This window comes from Sander vitreus, chromosome 6 (genome assembly GCF_031162955.1).
Source record: "Sander vitreus isolate 19-12246 chromosome 6, sanVit1, whole genome shotgun sequence".
NCBI lineage: Eukaryota > Metazoa > Chordata > Actinopteri > Perciformes > Percidae > Sander > Sander vitreus.
This window is the reverse complement of record NC_135860.1, coordinates 3701030-3718524: the sequence shown is the minus strand read 5'-3', so window position 1 is coordinate 3718524 and position 17495 is coordinate 3701030. Positions and strand designations below refer to the sequence as shown.

The 17495-nt window shown below is 40.1% G+C and overlaps 1 protein-coding gene across 2 annotated transcripts in view; it reads right to left on the bottom strand.

The window, feature by feature from the left end:
• tmod4 (tropomodulin 4 (muscle)) overlaps positions 1-17495 on the bottom strand; it is a 33244-nt gene that overhangs the window by 11176 nt on the left and 4573 nt on the right. For both annotated transcript variants that reach the window (XM_078252124.1, XM_078252125.1), the window contains exons 2-4: positions 8382-8550; positions 3792-3948; positions 1471-1590 (exon numbers count right to left, since the gene is read on the bottom strand). In XM_078252124.1, the coding sequence (XP_078108250.1) occupies positions 1471-1590; positions 3792-3948; positions 8382-8483 (379 nt within the window). In that variant the 5' untranslated portion in view covers positions 8484-8550. The remainder of the gene's footprint in view (positions 1-1470; positions 1591-3791; positions 3949-8381; positions 8551-17495) is intronic.

Sequence of the window (17495 nt, the reverse complement as noted above, 5' to 3'; positions counted from 1 at the left end):
TCACTAGCCGAAACGAGGTGGCTAACCGCGCTAGCATGCTAGCTCGTTCTGAATGGCAAAACACTGCTACAACACACACTAGTTCACCATAATCTACGAAATAACTACTTACATGTCCCTGTTCTGTAGGTATTCTACACAAAGTTGGAAGTCCGCCCTCGTTTAGAAGAAGTCTTGTACTGACTGAAGTTGTAGAAACAAACGGCTAGATGCTGTGATCTTTACCTAGCTACTGCGCATGTGCAACTCGTGTAAACTTATTCTGGTACAACCTCAAAATACAATTATGAACCTGAAAATGAGCATAATATGAGCACTTTAAGTTTAAGGTGGATATGGTGAAAGGGTATGCCAATCTAAACAGATGTGTTCTGTAGAACACAACTATGTGGGTCAGAGCCACTGTGATGAAATCACAATCAGCACCCGCTGCTGGGAAACAGCATGAGGACAAACAGATGACGTCATAGGAAGGATAGAGCTCTTTTACAGCGGACAATTTGACACATCACGGCAGGAAGAGCACAGGTGGAATGGATTTTATTAAGAGCGAGTGCATTCCATTCAGATGAGCTATAGTTCCAGGGTCCTGGTATTGTGGGTGCTGACTCACTGTCACACTTGATGAAACTGAGCCATTGGTAACACATTTTGTTTTTCATGTGCTTGTTTATGCTTTGACAAGTCAAAATGCCTGCCATTAAAAAGGTCTCAATGAAACCTGGGCTGAGTTCGAAGTCGCATACTTTCCTTTTTACTTTTAGTACATACTGCAGCAGTCCTTAAAAAGTATGTACTGTTTCAATTATATTTTAATTCAATTTGATTTATAGTATCAAATCATAAGAGTTATCTCAAGACACTTCACAGATAGAGTAGGTCCACACTCAATATATGTATGTGTGTGTGTATATATATATATATATATATATATATATATACATACACACACACACACACACACACACACACACACACACATATACATACATATACATACATACACTGTGTCTATACTGTTGCATGCAGTATGTATACAATTGGGACACACTACTTTTTCATAACTTCTAACTTGAACTTTATGTTGCGCAAAGGATTGTGGGTCAGTATAGCCAGAAAAGCATGCCGGCTTGCATACTGCAAAATCCGAACGGATGCAGTAGGATATCCTGGTATTTCTGGCATACTGCATATGACAAACGTTGTATTGGAGCATACTAAATCTCTTTCTGGCATACTAAATAGTATGTTAGTGTGGGTATTGGAACGCAGGGCGAGTCTTCATCACAGCTGGAACATTACTGTTCCATCACTGACAGATGTTATGGAGGGGAGATACTGGTTCGTTTCAACGGGCAACAACCTGAGAGTGGGGTTAGGGAGAAGCTACAGTCTGGGATGAATAGATGGATGGAGAGCTGCTGCTGCTGCTGCTATTAATCTGAATAATAGTGGAAGTGTTTGTCTAACCTGCAATATCACACATCTCTGCGTCAGAGGCATTTTTCAGAGCCTCCTCCAGCTCCGGCTCCAGAATCACCTGCTCGTGCTCAGGGATCTCCGCTGGTTTCTTGGGCACAAAGGTCTTTCCTGGAGATGGAAAGAAAGAATAGATGAGTTAAGAGGTGAAACCAGAGAAAAAAAAGACTAAACAGGATGAGAGACAAAAAGAGATGGAAAGAAATGAGTATGAGAAGAAGTCATACAGTGTCTGATGTTTGTGTGGATTTATGCAAAACAAGCAAAGTTCCCCAGTGTTTTTTTCTTTTCCTTTTTTTTATCTTAATGGTGTTTCTTTAGTCTGAATGTTTTAGACCATAAATTTGTCTCCGTTTTGGTAAAAGCTCTGTTTGGATTATGTTTCCCAAAACACGAGTGAGTCAGGGCTTATCATGGATTTGTGGACCAGCGGTAATAAACTCTCTTTTTTCCACTGGAGCCTAGAGGGTGCCTTCTTATCCTTTTCTTTGTGCTTTTACAATTTCAGCTGTACATCCCAACACACCAAAACTACATTTTAGACAGATATGCCTGTTGTATTATTGGTTTCCGTTGATTAGATGAGATGCACAGGAGCTACAGTCCAAATATTCTCAGTCACATTATTTCCTGGTGTAGGTTCTGGACATGTCAGCCTGTGGGACTATGATGGAAATGGCCCCCGAAACTCAGTGAGCTGCAAAAAAACCCCACACAGACCTGAAAGTAAGAGCCGGGGCTGCTGTGCAGTGGTGCATCGCAAGACACACGCCTGTACAGCTGTGAGGTACAAGGACAAAAAGTCCATGGGGATTTAGGTCTACACACACACACACACACACACACACACACACACATACACACACACACACATACACACACACACACACACACACACACACACACACACACACACACACACACACACACACACACACACACACACACACCCTTCTTGTTACATAAAAATGAGAAATGATGCCTAGGCCTGTAACAATTATTACATAATTCTCTAATCACAATTCGTTTTTTTCTCAAATTTGCCAGGAGTTCGTCAGGGTTTTTCCCGGGCTATTTACATGGTTTAATTTTCAAAAAACACCATATTTTTGTTGTACTGCACATTGCTGCAGCTCCTCTTTTCCCCCTGTGTGTTGAGCTCTCTGTTTGAGCTACAGAGTGAGGCATCTCACCTCATTCCATCTTTGTTGGGAGTTGCACATGCACAGTAAGCACTGCTAGCCAGTCAGAAGCAGAGTATGAGGGCGTGCCATGCTAGCAGCTAGGTGAGCATTATAACATGTGTTCCAAAGTGACCACGTTTGTCTCTGAAGTAAAGGCTGGACTACAATAGAGCTGTTTGGAGCAGTTTGTGAACAGTGTTTTCTGTTGGAGATGGTAAGTCCCTTTGGGGGGGACTTTGGGCTTTAACGCTTTGTAAACCTATAACGTGCACAAAAAAAATATATATCACAATAAAGTAAAGGGGAAAAGCCAAAAAGCATAATATGAGCACTTTAAGGTCCTAAGAGGTATGACTGTTGATGGTAATTGTCAATTATATGTTCATTTAAGAAGAAAAAATACAATGTTTCATGAAAACAAAGAGGCATGGTTTACTCCAGAGGCTGTGTACTTGTGTTATTCCATTATCTGGCTCACATAACAGGCATATAACCAAAATATGTATCTCGGATTCATTCAAAACTTTGAAAAAAGTAGTACACAAAGAAATATTTTTAAAATTTGACTGAAAGAAAAAATTTGATTGTTAATCGCAATTATTTCTGAGACAATTAACTGTACAGTAAAAAATTGCAATTGTTACAGCTCTAATGATGGGGTGGCTGCGTGTTGGGTTAAACTGCAGAAATAAATAATTTCACTACATTGTGCTCAGTGGATATCTAGCCTCCTGACTGGCAAGTATTGAAAGGATTTACAAGCCTTTTGAAATCTTCTTCAGCTCCTACATTTTCTGTTACCAAAAGTTTTGATATTTTATTCTGTTATTATCAATTTTTTTTATTTTAACCAAATTGAGTTTTAGCCTGTCTTCTCTTCCTTAGGTGAGATTCCTTCTATAAGCCCCTAGGGGTTTTCTTAATCTCACCTGCACAATCTTTTTTTAATATATATTATTTTATTTTATTGTGTTACTGTTGTCTTGATTTTATTTTGCAAAATAAACAAAATTCATATGCATTATTGTTTTCTATGAATGTGTGCAAACCAATAAAAACATGTGTATGTGATAATTAAGAATAGAGTTTTGGTTGTTTGGTTTTTGTGTGACAGCTGCTCCCCCCCACCTTTCTTCTCCTTGGTGAAAGGCACCAGGTCCTCCCTGTCCTCGTGCTCCAGGGCCTGCTTCTCCAGGTGCTGCTGCAGGGCTTCACGGTCGAACGTCCCCGTTGGGCTCTTCTTCGTCTGGTCACGCTGCCGGTAGCCAGCGGGCAGCATGGCATTCTGGGAGAACAAGAGGGCATATGTTACGTTGATGTGGCATTAAGACGAGAGAACATGAGAGAATGGTAGGGCTGAACGATTCCTGCAAGATATTGCGACTACGATTCGACTTGCGATTTGTTTTTGCTACATATTGCACCTGCTATAAAGTAATAACAACTATGAAATGAAAGATCCACTGAAAATAGGACATTTCTGTAAATAATCTGTGATATGTAACATTATTACAGCATTTAGCTTAATGAAAAAACAGTAAATACAATGGAATAAAACCTGTTCAACCAAATGTTACGCCAAACATTCAACTAAATAGTTCCCATTCGATTAATCGCGGTCTTCACAATTAGCTAATCGCATTCTTTGAAATCGCGGTTTTGATTTGAAAACGATTAATCGTTCAGCCCTAGAGAATGGATTCATTGTTTTGTCAGTGCCTGGATGGACAGAGTGAGTACGACATGTTTTAGACTTATTAGTCTATATCCACGATGTTCCACTTCCGGTATGCTTCGTTGCCGTCGGAAATTTCGCCGGATGTCACTCTTTTCCGCTGGATGTCCGTTACCTTCCGCTTTCGTTGTGGGGGCGTTCTGAAATCTGGTGGATTTCTGAGGACTGTGGTTAACTGCTCCTCAGATCTCTGCAGGGTAAATCCAGACAGCTAGCTAGACTATCTGTCCAATCTGAGTTTTCTGTTGCACGACTAAAACAACTTTTGAACGTACATATGTTCCACCAAAATAAGTTCCTTCCAGAGGCTATTTTGCAGTGGCACCGGGGCTCCGCTCGGCGCTTAGTACCGCCAAAGACAATTGTGATTGGTTTAAAGAAATGTCAATAAACCAGAGAATATTTTCTCCCATCCCGGAATGCTGTGTGGACTAACCAGGCCCTCCTCCGCAGCGCTGTGGAGGAAGGTCTCGCATTGCGAGACTATAGACTTATCAAATGATGTGCTACAGCAGGGGTTCCCAAAGTGTGGTCCGGGGACCCTCAAGGTTTCTTGAGGGGGGTTCCCCCCCCCCAAAAGGAGAATCATTTATTTTCACTATAATTCCGTCCATACGTAACACAATTTTAGTCATGGGTTTCATACACTTTCTATAATAAAACATCTACAAGCAAAGATCCTATCAGATGGGGGACCCTGGGACAAAATCTAAATAAATGGGGGTCCGTGGTCTAATTTGTGTCAGATTAAGGGTCCTTAAGTGAAAATGTCTGGGAACCGCTGTGCCATCTCTTATGTCCAAAACGATTGTTTTTCAGGAACTTGAGACAAAGGCTAATTTGAAAACATTTCTTTTGTTTTAATGTTTCAATATTTGTAAAACTGACAGATGGACGTAAAGGTTGACCGATAGCATTGCTTTATGACTAAGAATTAAAATGCCGACATATGGAGATACGAGGTTTCTGGCACAGCAACTGTAATATATTCTTTTCAAAATGTATGTACAACATTTTCATCTTTCTAATTACTGACTTTGACTTTAATTTGCTTAATGCACCACTTCTATAACTGGTCTATCATATCTACAGTCTGAGTATTCAGTGAAGCCTGTTTTTTACGTCGCTGTCAGGTGAAAACCTTGTATGTCCAAAACCATTGTTTTTCAGGAAATGACAAAAGGCTAATTTGACAACATTTTCTTGAGCTATTTATTTTAGACAAAGTCAGACGAAATGACCCGTTTTATATATTTGTAGAACCCACAGACTGACCAATAGCTTTGATTTAGGAAAGACAATTACAACAATGAGAGATGGAGACACAAGGTTTCTACCCGACAGCGACGGTATTATCTTCTTTCGTAAGTACAACTTTCTAATTACGAACTGTGACTTTAATTTGCTTGATGCATCACTTCAGTAATTGGTCTATTAAAGCTATGGTCTGAGTATTCAAGGAAACCTGTTTCACATAGTTCTGCAGTGCGAAGCGGTTTACATAATCCATTTTTTTTTAAAAGAGGGCATACTATGCCGTCAGGTTTATGTCATATCTCGCGAGCGCGATAAAACATGGTCACGAGCAAATTATATCATTTCCCACGTGCAGATTTTACTCCGCGCGCACAAACTAAACAGCACGCGCACAGAGCAGCCACCACGCGAGTGTCTGCTTTGCGAGTGCTGGAGGGCATACACGCTCTTGCAGGTCAACTCTTTCTGCTCGCTCAAATGAAACTGACTTCTGACATTTTGGGGGCGGAAACCAAGGAGGCACTAGCCCTCCTATGACTGGTCACGTTCAAGGGGATCTCAAGGCTCTATTGCGGGCGCACATATCCCAACAACAGAATGGATGAGAGACACTTATACAGTTCTTTATTTAAGGTGCTATGCTATCTTGAACTACATTGTTAATAAAGACAGAAAAACTGTTCTTCGGCCGGTACACCTCCTGAACGATAGCTGTCAATCAAGGTAAACTAAGGACGTCCGTGTGTGTGAGATCGCCTTGAAAGTCAGCCAAAACTGAAAAACACGTACAGTAAGTGTGTGGGCGATCATGTACAAGGAAGAGTTGGGAGCTACTCAATCCAACCGGTCGCTGCACCTGCCTGAAGCATTTTCTTTTCATCATTTTAATTTGGAAAACTTTGTTATGGCAACACTTGCTTTTACTGGTTGAGGGGGACGCTTGATTTCACTTCAATTGATCTTTTGCCCTTGTTCTCCTGCTGCTCACGTCTTGTATGCAACACACTTAATCACAGCGTGGGCTCGCTGAAGGGGAGGCATTTCATTAAAGTGGGACTGAACACACCTCTCATCTTTGATGTCCTTTCATCCTGCAGGTTTTGTTGTTTAGCTGAGTTAACAAGCTGCGCCACGTAGACACAGAGCAGACTGATTAACCACCCGGGGGAACAAAAACCTGCCGGACCTCAGGCACCAGATCTGACTAGAGCTGCAAAGATGAATCCATTAGTTGTCAACTATCAAATTAATCGGCATCTATTTTGATAATCGATTAATCCGTTTGAGTCATTTTTTAACAAAAAATAAAGGACAAAAATCCTCCGATTCCAGCTTCTTAAATGTGAATATTTAAGCTCTGAGCGAGTAGGGTAGCATTATGATCTTGAATATCGATCTGAGAACAACCTTTATTTTATTTTATAATAATTATTTATTTAATTTGATCTTTTTTTCCTCTTATTTAACTTTTATATGTATGTGTCTGTCTGTATGTGTGTGTGTGTGTGTGTGTGTGTGTGTGTGTGTGTGTGTATGTATGTATGTATGTATGTATGTATGTATGTATATAAACTCGAAAAGAAGAAAGAAATCTCATTTTCTCACTTTCAACTGCTTTTATTTTCAGCCAACTTAACATGCGTAAAACTTTCTATGAACATAAAAAAATTCAACTACTAAGAACTAAACTGAACAACGTTTCACAGACATGTGACTAACAGAAATAGAAAAATGTGTCCCTGAACAAAGGATGGTCAAAATCAAAAGTCACAGTCAGTATCTGGTGTGGCCACCACCTGCATTAAGCATCTCCTCCTCATGGACTGGACTAGGTTTGCCAGTTATTGCTGTGAGATGTCACCCCACTCTTCCACCAAGGCACCTGCAAGTTCCTGGACATTTCTGGGGGGCATGGTCCTCGGCCCTTACCCTTCTATCCAACAGGTCCCAGACGTGCTCAATGGGATTGAGATCCGGGCTCTTCACTGGTCATTGGCAGAACACTAACTTTCCTGTCTTGCAGGAAATTGTGCACAGAACGAGCGGTATGGCTGGTGGCATTATCATGCTGGAGGGTGAATTCAGGATGGGCCTGCAGGAAGGGGAACACATGAGGGTAACGTTCTGCAACTTTTGATTTTGACCATCCTTTGTTGAGGGACTCATTTTTCCATTTCTGTTAGTCGCATGTCTGTGAAACGTTTAGTTCTTAGTAGTTGAATTTTGTTATGTTCATACAAAGTTTTACGCATGTTACGTTGGCTGAAAATAAAAGCAGTTGAAAGTGAGAGGACGTTTCTTTTCTTGCTGAGTATATATATATATATAATTGTTTTTCTTTTCTACATTTGTACCCAGTGGGTGGGTTGGGGTGATGGGAGGGAGAACAGTGTGAAAAATGTTTGCTGTGTTTTATATAACTGTTATACACTGTATAATTTGATGTGATTTGCAAACTGAAAACCAATAAATACATACATGAATATCTTCTAGTTTCTTCACTCCTCTGTGACAGTAAACTGAATATCTTTGAGTTGTGGACAAAACAAGACTTTTGCGGACGTCTTCTTGGGCTTTGGGAAACACTGATTTTGACATTTTTCACCATTTTATGACGTTTGATGACAATGAAAATAACGGTTAGTTGTAGCCCTAGATCTGACCAACCGAGGCCATGTGGCATTGGAGAAAAGGGATCAGAAGCCGATCGCGCGCTTCCCCCATACCTCGGGGTCCATCTCCATCAGCTCCTCCTCCAGCCGATCCAGCTCCTCGGCACTGAGGCCCTTGAGGATGGCATCCTCGTCGATGTCCCTGGGGTCCGACATGGCTCCTGAGGTTCTGGCTCACACACACACACACTCAGGCATACACACCACTGCACACCCCTGGGCGCTGGGAGAGAAGGGAAGAGAGGGGGGGGGGAATCAGTAGGGGTGGGAAACAAAACCGATGCACATATCCAGCAAAACAGACCGAAAAGCAGAAAATACATGCTATGTACTTCTTTACAAATGAAATAAATGTCAGACTGACTGACTTGTGATCTTCTCATGATATATTGTCTGTGTATTGTAAAGTGTATAATTCAGCTTTTGTTTAAGAAGGCAAAGACAATCGCAAAACTCAATACTATCGAATTGCAATACTTCTAGAATTTCAATAAATGAAGATCGCAATACATATTGAATTAGTACCGTAAAAAGGATCAAATCAGGGACAAAAGCATATCGTCCCAGCCCTAGAAATTTGTGTCCTCTGCTCATTAAGAGCTGTAGGATTTCACTGAATTTGGCGGCCGGATGTGGGTGTTTCCACCAGGGCACCCTCAGCTTTTCAAACTATTTGACAAAATTAGAAATCACTGTCCTTATTTTACCTGGGGACCCCCCCCTGGAATACCACTGGCCTTGCCAAACTGTTTCATCATCTGCATAGAGCTTATCGGCTGCGCCGTTCCAGAGAGCTTCAATAATGTGAGGATGATAATAATAGATGCATTTCCAATAATGAACCTGCAATACTCAGCGGGGCAGAGTCTGTATAAATATGCTGCAGCGGCCTCCAGGACACACGCTTATGTAAGTTTCATTCTCACCCTAAAAAAACACAGAAGAGGTGAATAAGCACACACTGATGCCCTGCTGTGTGAAAGGCGAAGAGGTAGAGCGAGGCAGAGAAGTGAAGAAAGTGAAAGAAAGAGAGAGAGAGAGAGAGAGAGAGAGAGAGAGAGAGAGCAAAGTCTTTGTAACTCTAAACCCTTAGCTCACCACACATCAACTAAGAATAGCAGAATGGAGACAGGAGAGGGGTGGAAAGTGCTAGCCCTTATTTATCATTGACGTACACTTGTTCATGCAGTAGGGGACACACCCGAAACATATCTGCAGCCTGTGATGAAGGTAAAGGCACCAACTAGGGCTGCACAATGAATTGCAATTTTATCGAAATCGCAATATGGACTAGTGCAATATCCAAAACAATATTTGTTAAAGATATGATAGAAAGTGCGTAGTTTCTGTCGCCCCCATGAGGAATTCTAAGTCATGACAACAAAACTGTTGGCGCGTCCACATGATACAAGCCTTACGTGATCGCGCACTACCCCCACCCCTCCTCTAGCAGTTGCTAGTAGCCAAGGAGGACACGGAGGATTAAAAAAAACGTGACGGACTCTTCAGAAGAGGTCATTATCTTCACTCGAGCTTCTGCGCGGATAAGTCACCGGACGACACAATCTTCTGCACATAGTCATACTGAGAAACACAGAGAGAGTTGTGTGGAATTAGCTTTGTGGCAACTCATTTGGCAATGGCTTGAATGAAACGGGCGTTTATTAAGATCAAAAAGTTACGCACTAAAGCTTTAAAAGGCAAAATATGTTGTCAGACCATTCTGAATTAAGTATTGTGGTGCTGCAGAGACGTCCCAGTTTACAAATCCTATCCTACAGACTAAAGAAAAAATATTTGTTTGGTACTAGGCCTGTAACAATTATTGCATAATTGTCGAACCGTAAAAAAAATGTAAGAATCACCGTTTCTTTATTTAACTGCAATTAACTGCCAACATTAGCTAAGGTCCTAAGGGCTATGACGATGATGTTGATGGTAATTATCAGTTTTATGTTAATTTAAGAAAAAAATACAATGTTTTATGATAATAAAGAGGCGTGGTTTACTTGTGTTATTACATTATCTGGGTCAACAGTGATATAACCAAAAGATGTATCCTGGGATTCATTCAAAAGTTTACTTTGTCTGAAAAATAAATACATAAAGATATTGGACTGAAAGAGACAATTATATTGTTAATCACAATTATTTCTGAGACAATTAATTGTACAGTAAAAATTTGGAATTGTTGCAGCTCTATTTGGTACACAGCCCCCCAAAAACCACACTATAATCAATTATATATATCATTTTTCAATGAAAATGAGAATAATGATACAGAAATGATCATTCCCTCCAATATCTTGAATCATATCGCAATCACAATATCAGTCAAAATAATCGTAATTCGATATTTTGCCCATAGCGTGCAGCCCTAGCACCAACACATTACGGCAAACCGAGTCTGTTACAGCAAAGAGCAGCAAGTTCAAACTACACAACAGGGCCCTCAAACTGGGACACACAATCCCCAGTCCCACAACGATCACTCTAGGTCAAAAGTATGAGTAATGCAGCTATCAGGTTTCTCAGGTCCAGTCTTTTCATTTTCAGTCCAGTTTTCATCCCAACTTGGCCAGAGAAGAACACCCATCACAGCTCAGGTCACAGAATGTGGTTTCATTCAGCCAGTCTGCATGTATAATGTCGGGAACCAATAACATCTGTGATCTGTGATGGCAACAAGAGTTCATGTCTTACCGTTGGCAGCTTTCTGCACGAGTATATAATCACATTTGTGTTTAGAGATTACTTAAAAAGGGATATTTAGTTTAGGGCTGGGATGATTCATCGATGTAATCAACGTCATCGATTACAAAAATAAGGTGCGTTGGAATAGAGGAAGATGGCAGCGCCCGTAAGCATGGATTCGCCTGAAGACGCTGCAGCTAAAAAACATTGCCAACAGTCATCTAAAGCACGATTTATATTCTGTGTTAAATCAACGCCGTGGCTACGTATGTAGGTACGTGGAGACACGGAACCTACGCCGTAGCCTGACGTGCACCTCTCGGAAAATGTAACTACATGTCGCGGCGACGCATGTCGCGGCGACGCATGTCGCTGGGCCGTGACTTGGCAGCGTTGCATTCTCCCTCCCCGACTCATTTCTTGGTTCTCCTTCTCAGTAAACAACATGAAATCAAGGCAAGGGTTATTTTTTTCTAGCCACAGATTTTCCACCGTGGTCAGAAAGAACAGGGGAGACACTTTGTTTCTCCCACTATGTCTCTAGAGTCGTCACACGTTCCGAAGCTAATCACCGTCACTCTCACACTCGCTCTACCACACACACACACACACACACACACACACACACACACACACACACACACACACACACCCTGACACCCCTGCTATTAAAGAGATTGACGCACACACCAGCGCAAGTATAAACTTCAGGCCATTTACGTAGGCTGGAGCCCTGCGTTTAATTTATTTTCCTTGCCCCACACTGATGCAAAAATACAGTACATTTGCCAGCGATAATCTTAACTGCATATTACTCCAGTGATGAAATAAATCCATGTCGTAGCCATTTTAAGTTTTATGTCAAGTACTTTAGTAAAAATACTGATTCTCCAAAGTTCAGTTCAAAAGTCTTTAGAATAATATGCAAATTAATCGTTAGATTAATCCACTAATCGAAAAAATATTCGTTAGGGACAGCCCTAATTTACTTACACAGGCCATTATCAACTTGCACTTTTACCAGTGGGAATTACATCAACTTTTCTCCAACTACATAAAAGTCTGTTACCCTCAACACAAGATATAAAGCCTGGGAAATCTTAAGTTGAAGTAATACAGAAAAGAAATAGTAATACACTGCTGTCCTAAATACTGTAATGTTTGGGTCCAACTGCAATCACAATCAGTCATCCATTTAAGATTTTTAAATGATTTATTGTTAATATTTGGTATTATTGACAGGAAGAAAAAAAGGTCTTTGGAGATACATATCAGAAATAGAGGGAATACCCATGTACGTGTGTGAGTGACATGTTAGCCTCAGGGGTAGACACACAATGTAAACACGCTGTAGCTTACAAGCCAAGGACAGACAGCCGCTTTGTTTGCAGTGATGTTAAAGAAACAACAACATGTAGCATCTAAACCAACAAACAAAAGAGCTTTTACGTTCCAGCAGATTGGAATAATTTACCTGTTGATAAGATCAATTTCAATATTTGGTATGTTTAAGAATGTCACGGCTTCTCACTTTAAGATGGACTGTCATTGTTATCGCTGAGGCCGTCATTCCCTATAACTACTGTTATTATCTAATGTTCATACCCAATTGTAGTTGGTGATCAACTCACATTCTACCATTTATTTATTATTGGCCATTTTGGCCACCTAGCGGTTGTAATGTTTTGACGCATTTATGCATGCGTTTTTTGGTTTGTTTTTTGTTTTTTGCCTGTTGTATGCACGTTGACGTATTGATAATTGCATTTCTATTTTTATTTCTATTTTAATTTTTGTTCCTGTCATTCGGTTGTTATGTTATGATTGTGATATATGTTGACCCCCTCGAAAAACAAGATGATACATCTCAAGGGGTTTATCCTAATAAACAAATTTGAACACAAACCGACCTATAATAACATTTGCTGGTAGGTTTTCTAAGGGGTTCTAAGTGCTACAGCTCTATAGCTAACTAGCCTGCAAACTGGTGGAAGCAGTGCACTTCTCCAGTGGATGTTTGTTGAGTAGCTCGTGGTAGTCAAGGGCAACACAAGACGAGTCCAGAAGATCTAGTAAAGTAATGTGGGTTGCACTTGTAAACCAGTGAGTCTTTATGTGTTGTGTCTCTGGCCATTGGTCAGCCAATGATAAAAAGGTGACGGCTTGATGCAAACACACTTTAAAATAAAATGATTTGATGATGTCAAGATTAGACAAAGCCACGTCAGCTTTCTGACGCATTTAATGCACAGACAGGGGGCGCTGAAATGAAAACAAAACTACTAAATAGATATTTCCTTTGGTTACAGATTTTTTTCCTTCCTCAAATGCGACGACAGGACATGTCATTTAGTCTATAGCAGCAACACAAAATGCAATTTAATTCCAGTTGGAAGGAAAAAATCTAAATATACAATGCAACTAGAGATGGTCCGATACCATTTTTTGCTTCCCGATACCGATTCCGATACCTGAACTTGCGTATCGGCCGATACTGAGTACCGATCCGATACCAGTGTGTCATATATTTTATTATGTTTTAAGAACTGTATACTACTATCCCTGTATGGATGTGATATTATTTCTATCTTTGTTGTCCCGTCTGGCTCAGGTTAAACTCTTTGTGAAACATGAATGCCACAGAACTTTCTTTTATTATGCAGTTTGACAGTCAGTTATAACGGAAAAAGAACATAAATAAACTACTTTAACGTATTTTTTCTTTAGGGCTTTATTGCGTGGTATCGGATCGGTGCATAAACTCCAGTACTTCCCGATACCAATACCAGCGTTTTAGGCAGTATCGGAGCCGATACTGATACTGGTATCGGTATCGGAACATCTCTAAGTGCAACAGAATATACTCCGTGCTATTCCAATGATCCTGCACGGTAAAGTTATTGTATATATGGACAAATACTCGATATGACAGCATCAAGACTTAGCTCACCCTATGTGAGTCAGGTGTTTGGTTTGACATGTTTTGTTCAAACTAATACTAATACTATAATGTTAATCAGGGCTACAACCTCTCTCTCTGCTGCTGTTCAATATAATAAAAATAAATTTGCCTATAGGTGAATTTCCACCCGAGTACTGCTTTATTGTCTACTTTTTCTCTTGAAATGATATATTCCTATGTTGCATACTTTGTGTTCCCTTTTTGAAACTGCCCTGCTAATACAGTATAGGCTACAAATAGTCTAATTACTGCCAGGGGGCGTGTCAATTCTTTTGAAATAATAGTATAAATGGAACTGCATGTAATGTAGCACTACATCAAAACAATGTGTTTGTGTAACTTTGTGTGTCTACGGATCAACTTCCTGTACAATGTCGTCAAAGGGCGAACCACGGTCAAATTATCGGGTTTCCTAGACAACAGTACAGAAGCATGGTCGCCATGGAAATAGAACTCTTTGCTCTAGTGACACACAAACTATGTGAGCATAACCTTCTCAAGGTAACGCCTGTTTGGTTGGACTCACTGATCAGATTACACTATATTATTTTGTGTGTGTGTGTGTGTGTGTGTGTGTGTGTGTGTGTGTGTGTGTGTTTTAGATCTTCCCTGAGACAGGTCTTTAAAAAAGGGTCAGTTCTCCTTGAACTAACCTTTTAAATTATTATTTTGTATACACATCTAAAGCACATTATTGGCAAGACAAACTAACACCAAATACAGCTCATATGAGGCTTTGACAGCATAGCTAAGACTCAATTGGGATGTGAATTGGTGTTTTGTTTTGATTTATATAAGGTAAGATTCAGCACAAGGACAGGAACAAGTAGAGCTAAATAGAGACAGTAAAAAATAAGGAGGTATATAAAAGATAAAAACAGTTCAAAGTTAAAAACTATATATGTTACAAAACCATGACAAGGCAAAAGTGACATAGATGTGATAAAATAGTATAATATATAACAAAATATGTCAAATCAGTCCAACTTAATATAAAATATAATAATAATAATAATAATAATAATAATAATAATAATAATAATAAAGGAGTCAACTTTTTCCTTTCACTTTCCTGATTAACATCTTAGGTCACATTACCAGAAAAATCTGAATTAGTGTGTCATGGCTCCTTTACCCTGTATTCGCTCGAATGCAGTTCAAACAGTTGGAGCTGGGCGATATGGACAAAATCTAATATCACCATATTTTTGACCAAATACATCGATGTCGATATTGTAGGGTCGACAGTTGGTGCTTTCACAATATGATAACACAATCAGAGTTTTGATAAATAATCACCAATAATGTGGATACAATGACTAAGTGGGTAAAGGCAAATAATAAAACTAGTAAGTCTGGTGTGTTCAGAAAATGACATCACTTTACTGTAATGCAGCCTTTAAAACCAGGAAAAGACAACAGTTGTGTCATATCACGATATCCAGAATGTAAGACAATACCTAGCCTCATATATAGGGCTTTTCAAATAAGAAAAAATATTCTCTTGATTAAAACCACCTGTTGCTCCTGCAGCTCCTGCAGACGCTGTGTGGCTCTAATGTGTAAAGCCAAAGACACAAACAGAGGATCACACAGCCGAGTGCGGAGGAAGATGGAGGAGAGTTAAAGGATGAGGGGAGGGAGGCTGCCGCTCAAAAGGACCAGGTGGAATATAAATCTACCAAGACAGATAAAAATGTTATCTGCGATAAAACCGTTTTACTGGCTTCTACCACCTTCCAGCTAAAACACAGCCTCTAACGCTGGTGATCCATTTGTCCGTGCGACGCTTCTGTCGCTCCGCGCTCCACTCTATTCCTATGGGTGACGTCAAGTGACTTCAACGTGCACGCAAAGCATTCCGGGAAGGCGGCGCTGCATTTGAAAAAAATTGGATGCTGCGCGTCCAAAAGCTGGCCGATTCCCATCTTTATTCAAATGAATCCGTTGAACTTGACGCGACTATCCAGTAGAAGTAGACGAAAATCTTTCAAACCAACCTTTGTCGATCTGAAATGAAGACCGATTCAGCAACTGCATGGCCCATTTCCTCGCTTAAAATGTTTTCAGAAACACGTTTCGGTGTATATTTTCGTAAAATACGAGATCGTATTCTCAACGAGCCACCATGACACTCGAGAATTCTCGAGAAGCCAGACCCACGTCACGCGTTCATCCAATCAGCTGCCGGTCAGGGGCGTGGAGCATCAACCATGGATGTATGACGTTGCGACACCACGCTTCAGTCGTGTCGCCAAAGTGGATCTGTACTGTAAGTCTTAACAGCAGATTTCTATATTCTTCACACAACCTTCTTTATTATAGAATTGCTAAGAATCAATCTGATGGTATAATTGAAGTGAGCTGAAAAAAAAAAATCAGTCAGACTGCGATGGTCTGCTGTATCAAATGTTATTTATTTGAAAATATTGTATTTCTTATTGTTGTTTCTTATCATGCTACCATTTCTTTCTAATTGATTCGTTTAGGCTTCCAATACAACTGATTTCCAATCTATTAACTGTAAGACTCAAATGGAGACTATAAACCTTTCCTAACGCCCTTTGTAGCACTTTAAGTGTTAGATTTTTTGCTTTCTAATACATTGAACATAGAGAGAGGTCTGTGATTTAAGGAGTGAATGTGACCCAGTGCTCCATCCAAACAAGGCTCATGTGATTTGCCTGCAGTCAAGCCTTTGAGCCACGCTTATTGGGGAGTTAAATGCATGGCTGTTTTCTGACACTTGAGCTAAGCGTGAGGGCTCAGACAACTGTGTACCAGCAGCCTGCCAGTCAAGGAGCTGACCAACAAAATACTTTGACATATACAGTTTTAGAAAGAGATCATACCGACTTTAGTTTTGGGGGTCTGATAACAGTACATTTCCTCTTCTTATATTGCACAGGGAACTACAAATCCAGTTTAGATCAATACTTTTTTTTTTTTTATTCTTTTTTTTTAATAATTTGATTGTCGGTAGGTTGGCTTAAAATAATTGATTCTCCATTTAAAATTGATCTTTTTTTGAGTAATCTGTTATCTACGGTGGCCGAACGCCCCGCAACTTAAGAAAACACACGCAAATAGACAAAACTACTTCATTGATTAACACATGTGCAGCATTCAGCAAATGCGCTGCAAATACACACAACACAACCAAATACATAAACGTGCAAATATAGAAACGATGCAAAAAGAAAAGCTCACAAACCCCGAAAACAAATGCAACAAAAAAAAAAAAAAACGTGCTTTTCGTTTTGCATCGTTTCTATATTTGCAGTGCGTTTATGTATTTGGTTGTGTTGTGTGTATTTGCAGCGCATTTGCTGAATGCTGCGCATGTGTTGTCAAAATAATGAAGTTATTTTCTTAATTTGCTTGTGTTTTGTCTATTTGCGTGTGTTCTCTTAAGTTGCAGGCCCCGTCGGCCACCGTAGTTATCAATTAATAAAATCCGGAAATCAATCTTTTTATATGCCTTTCACCATGGCTGTATAAAGGGCACCACG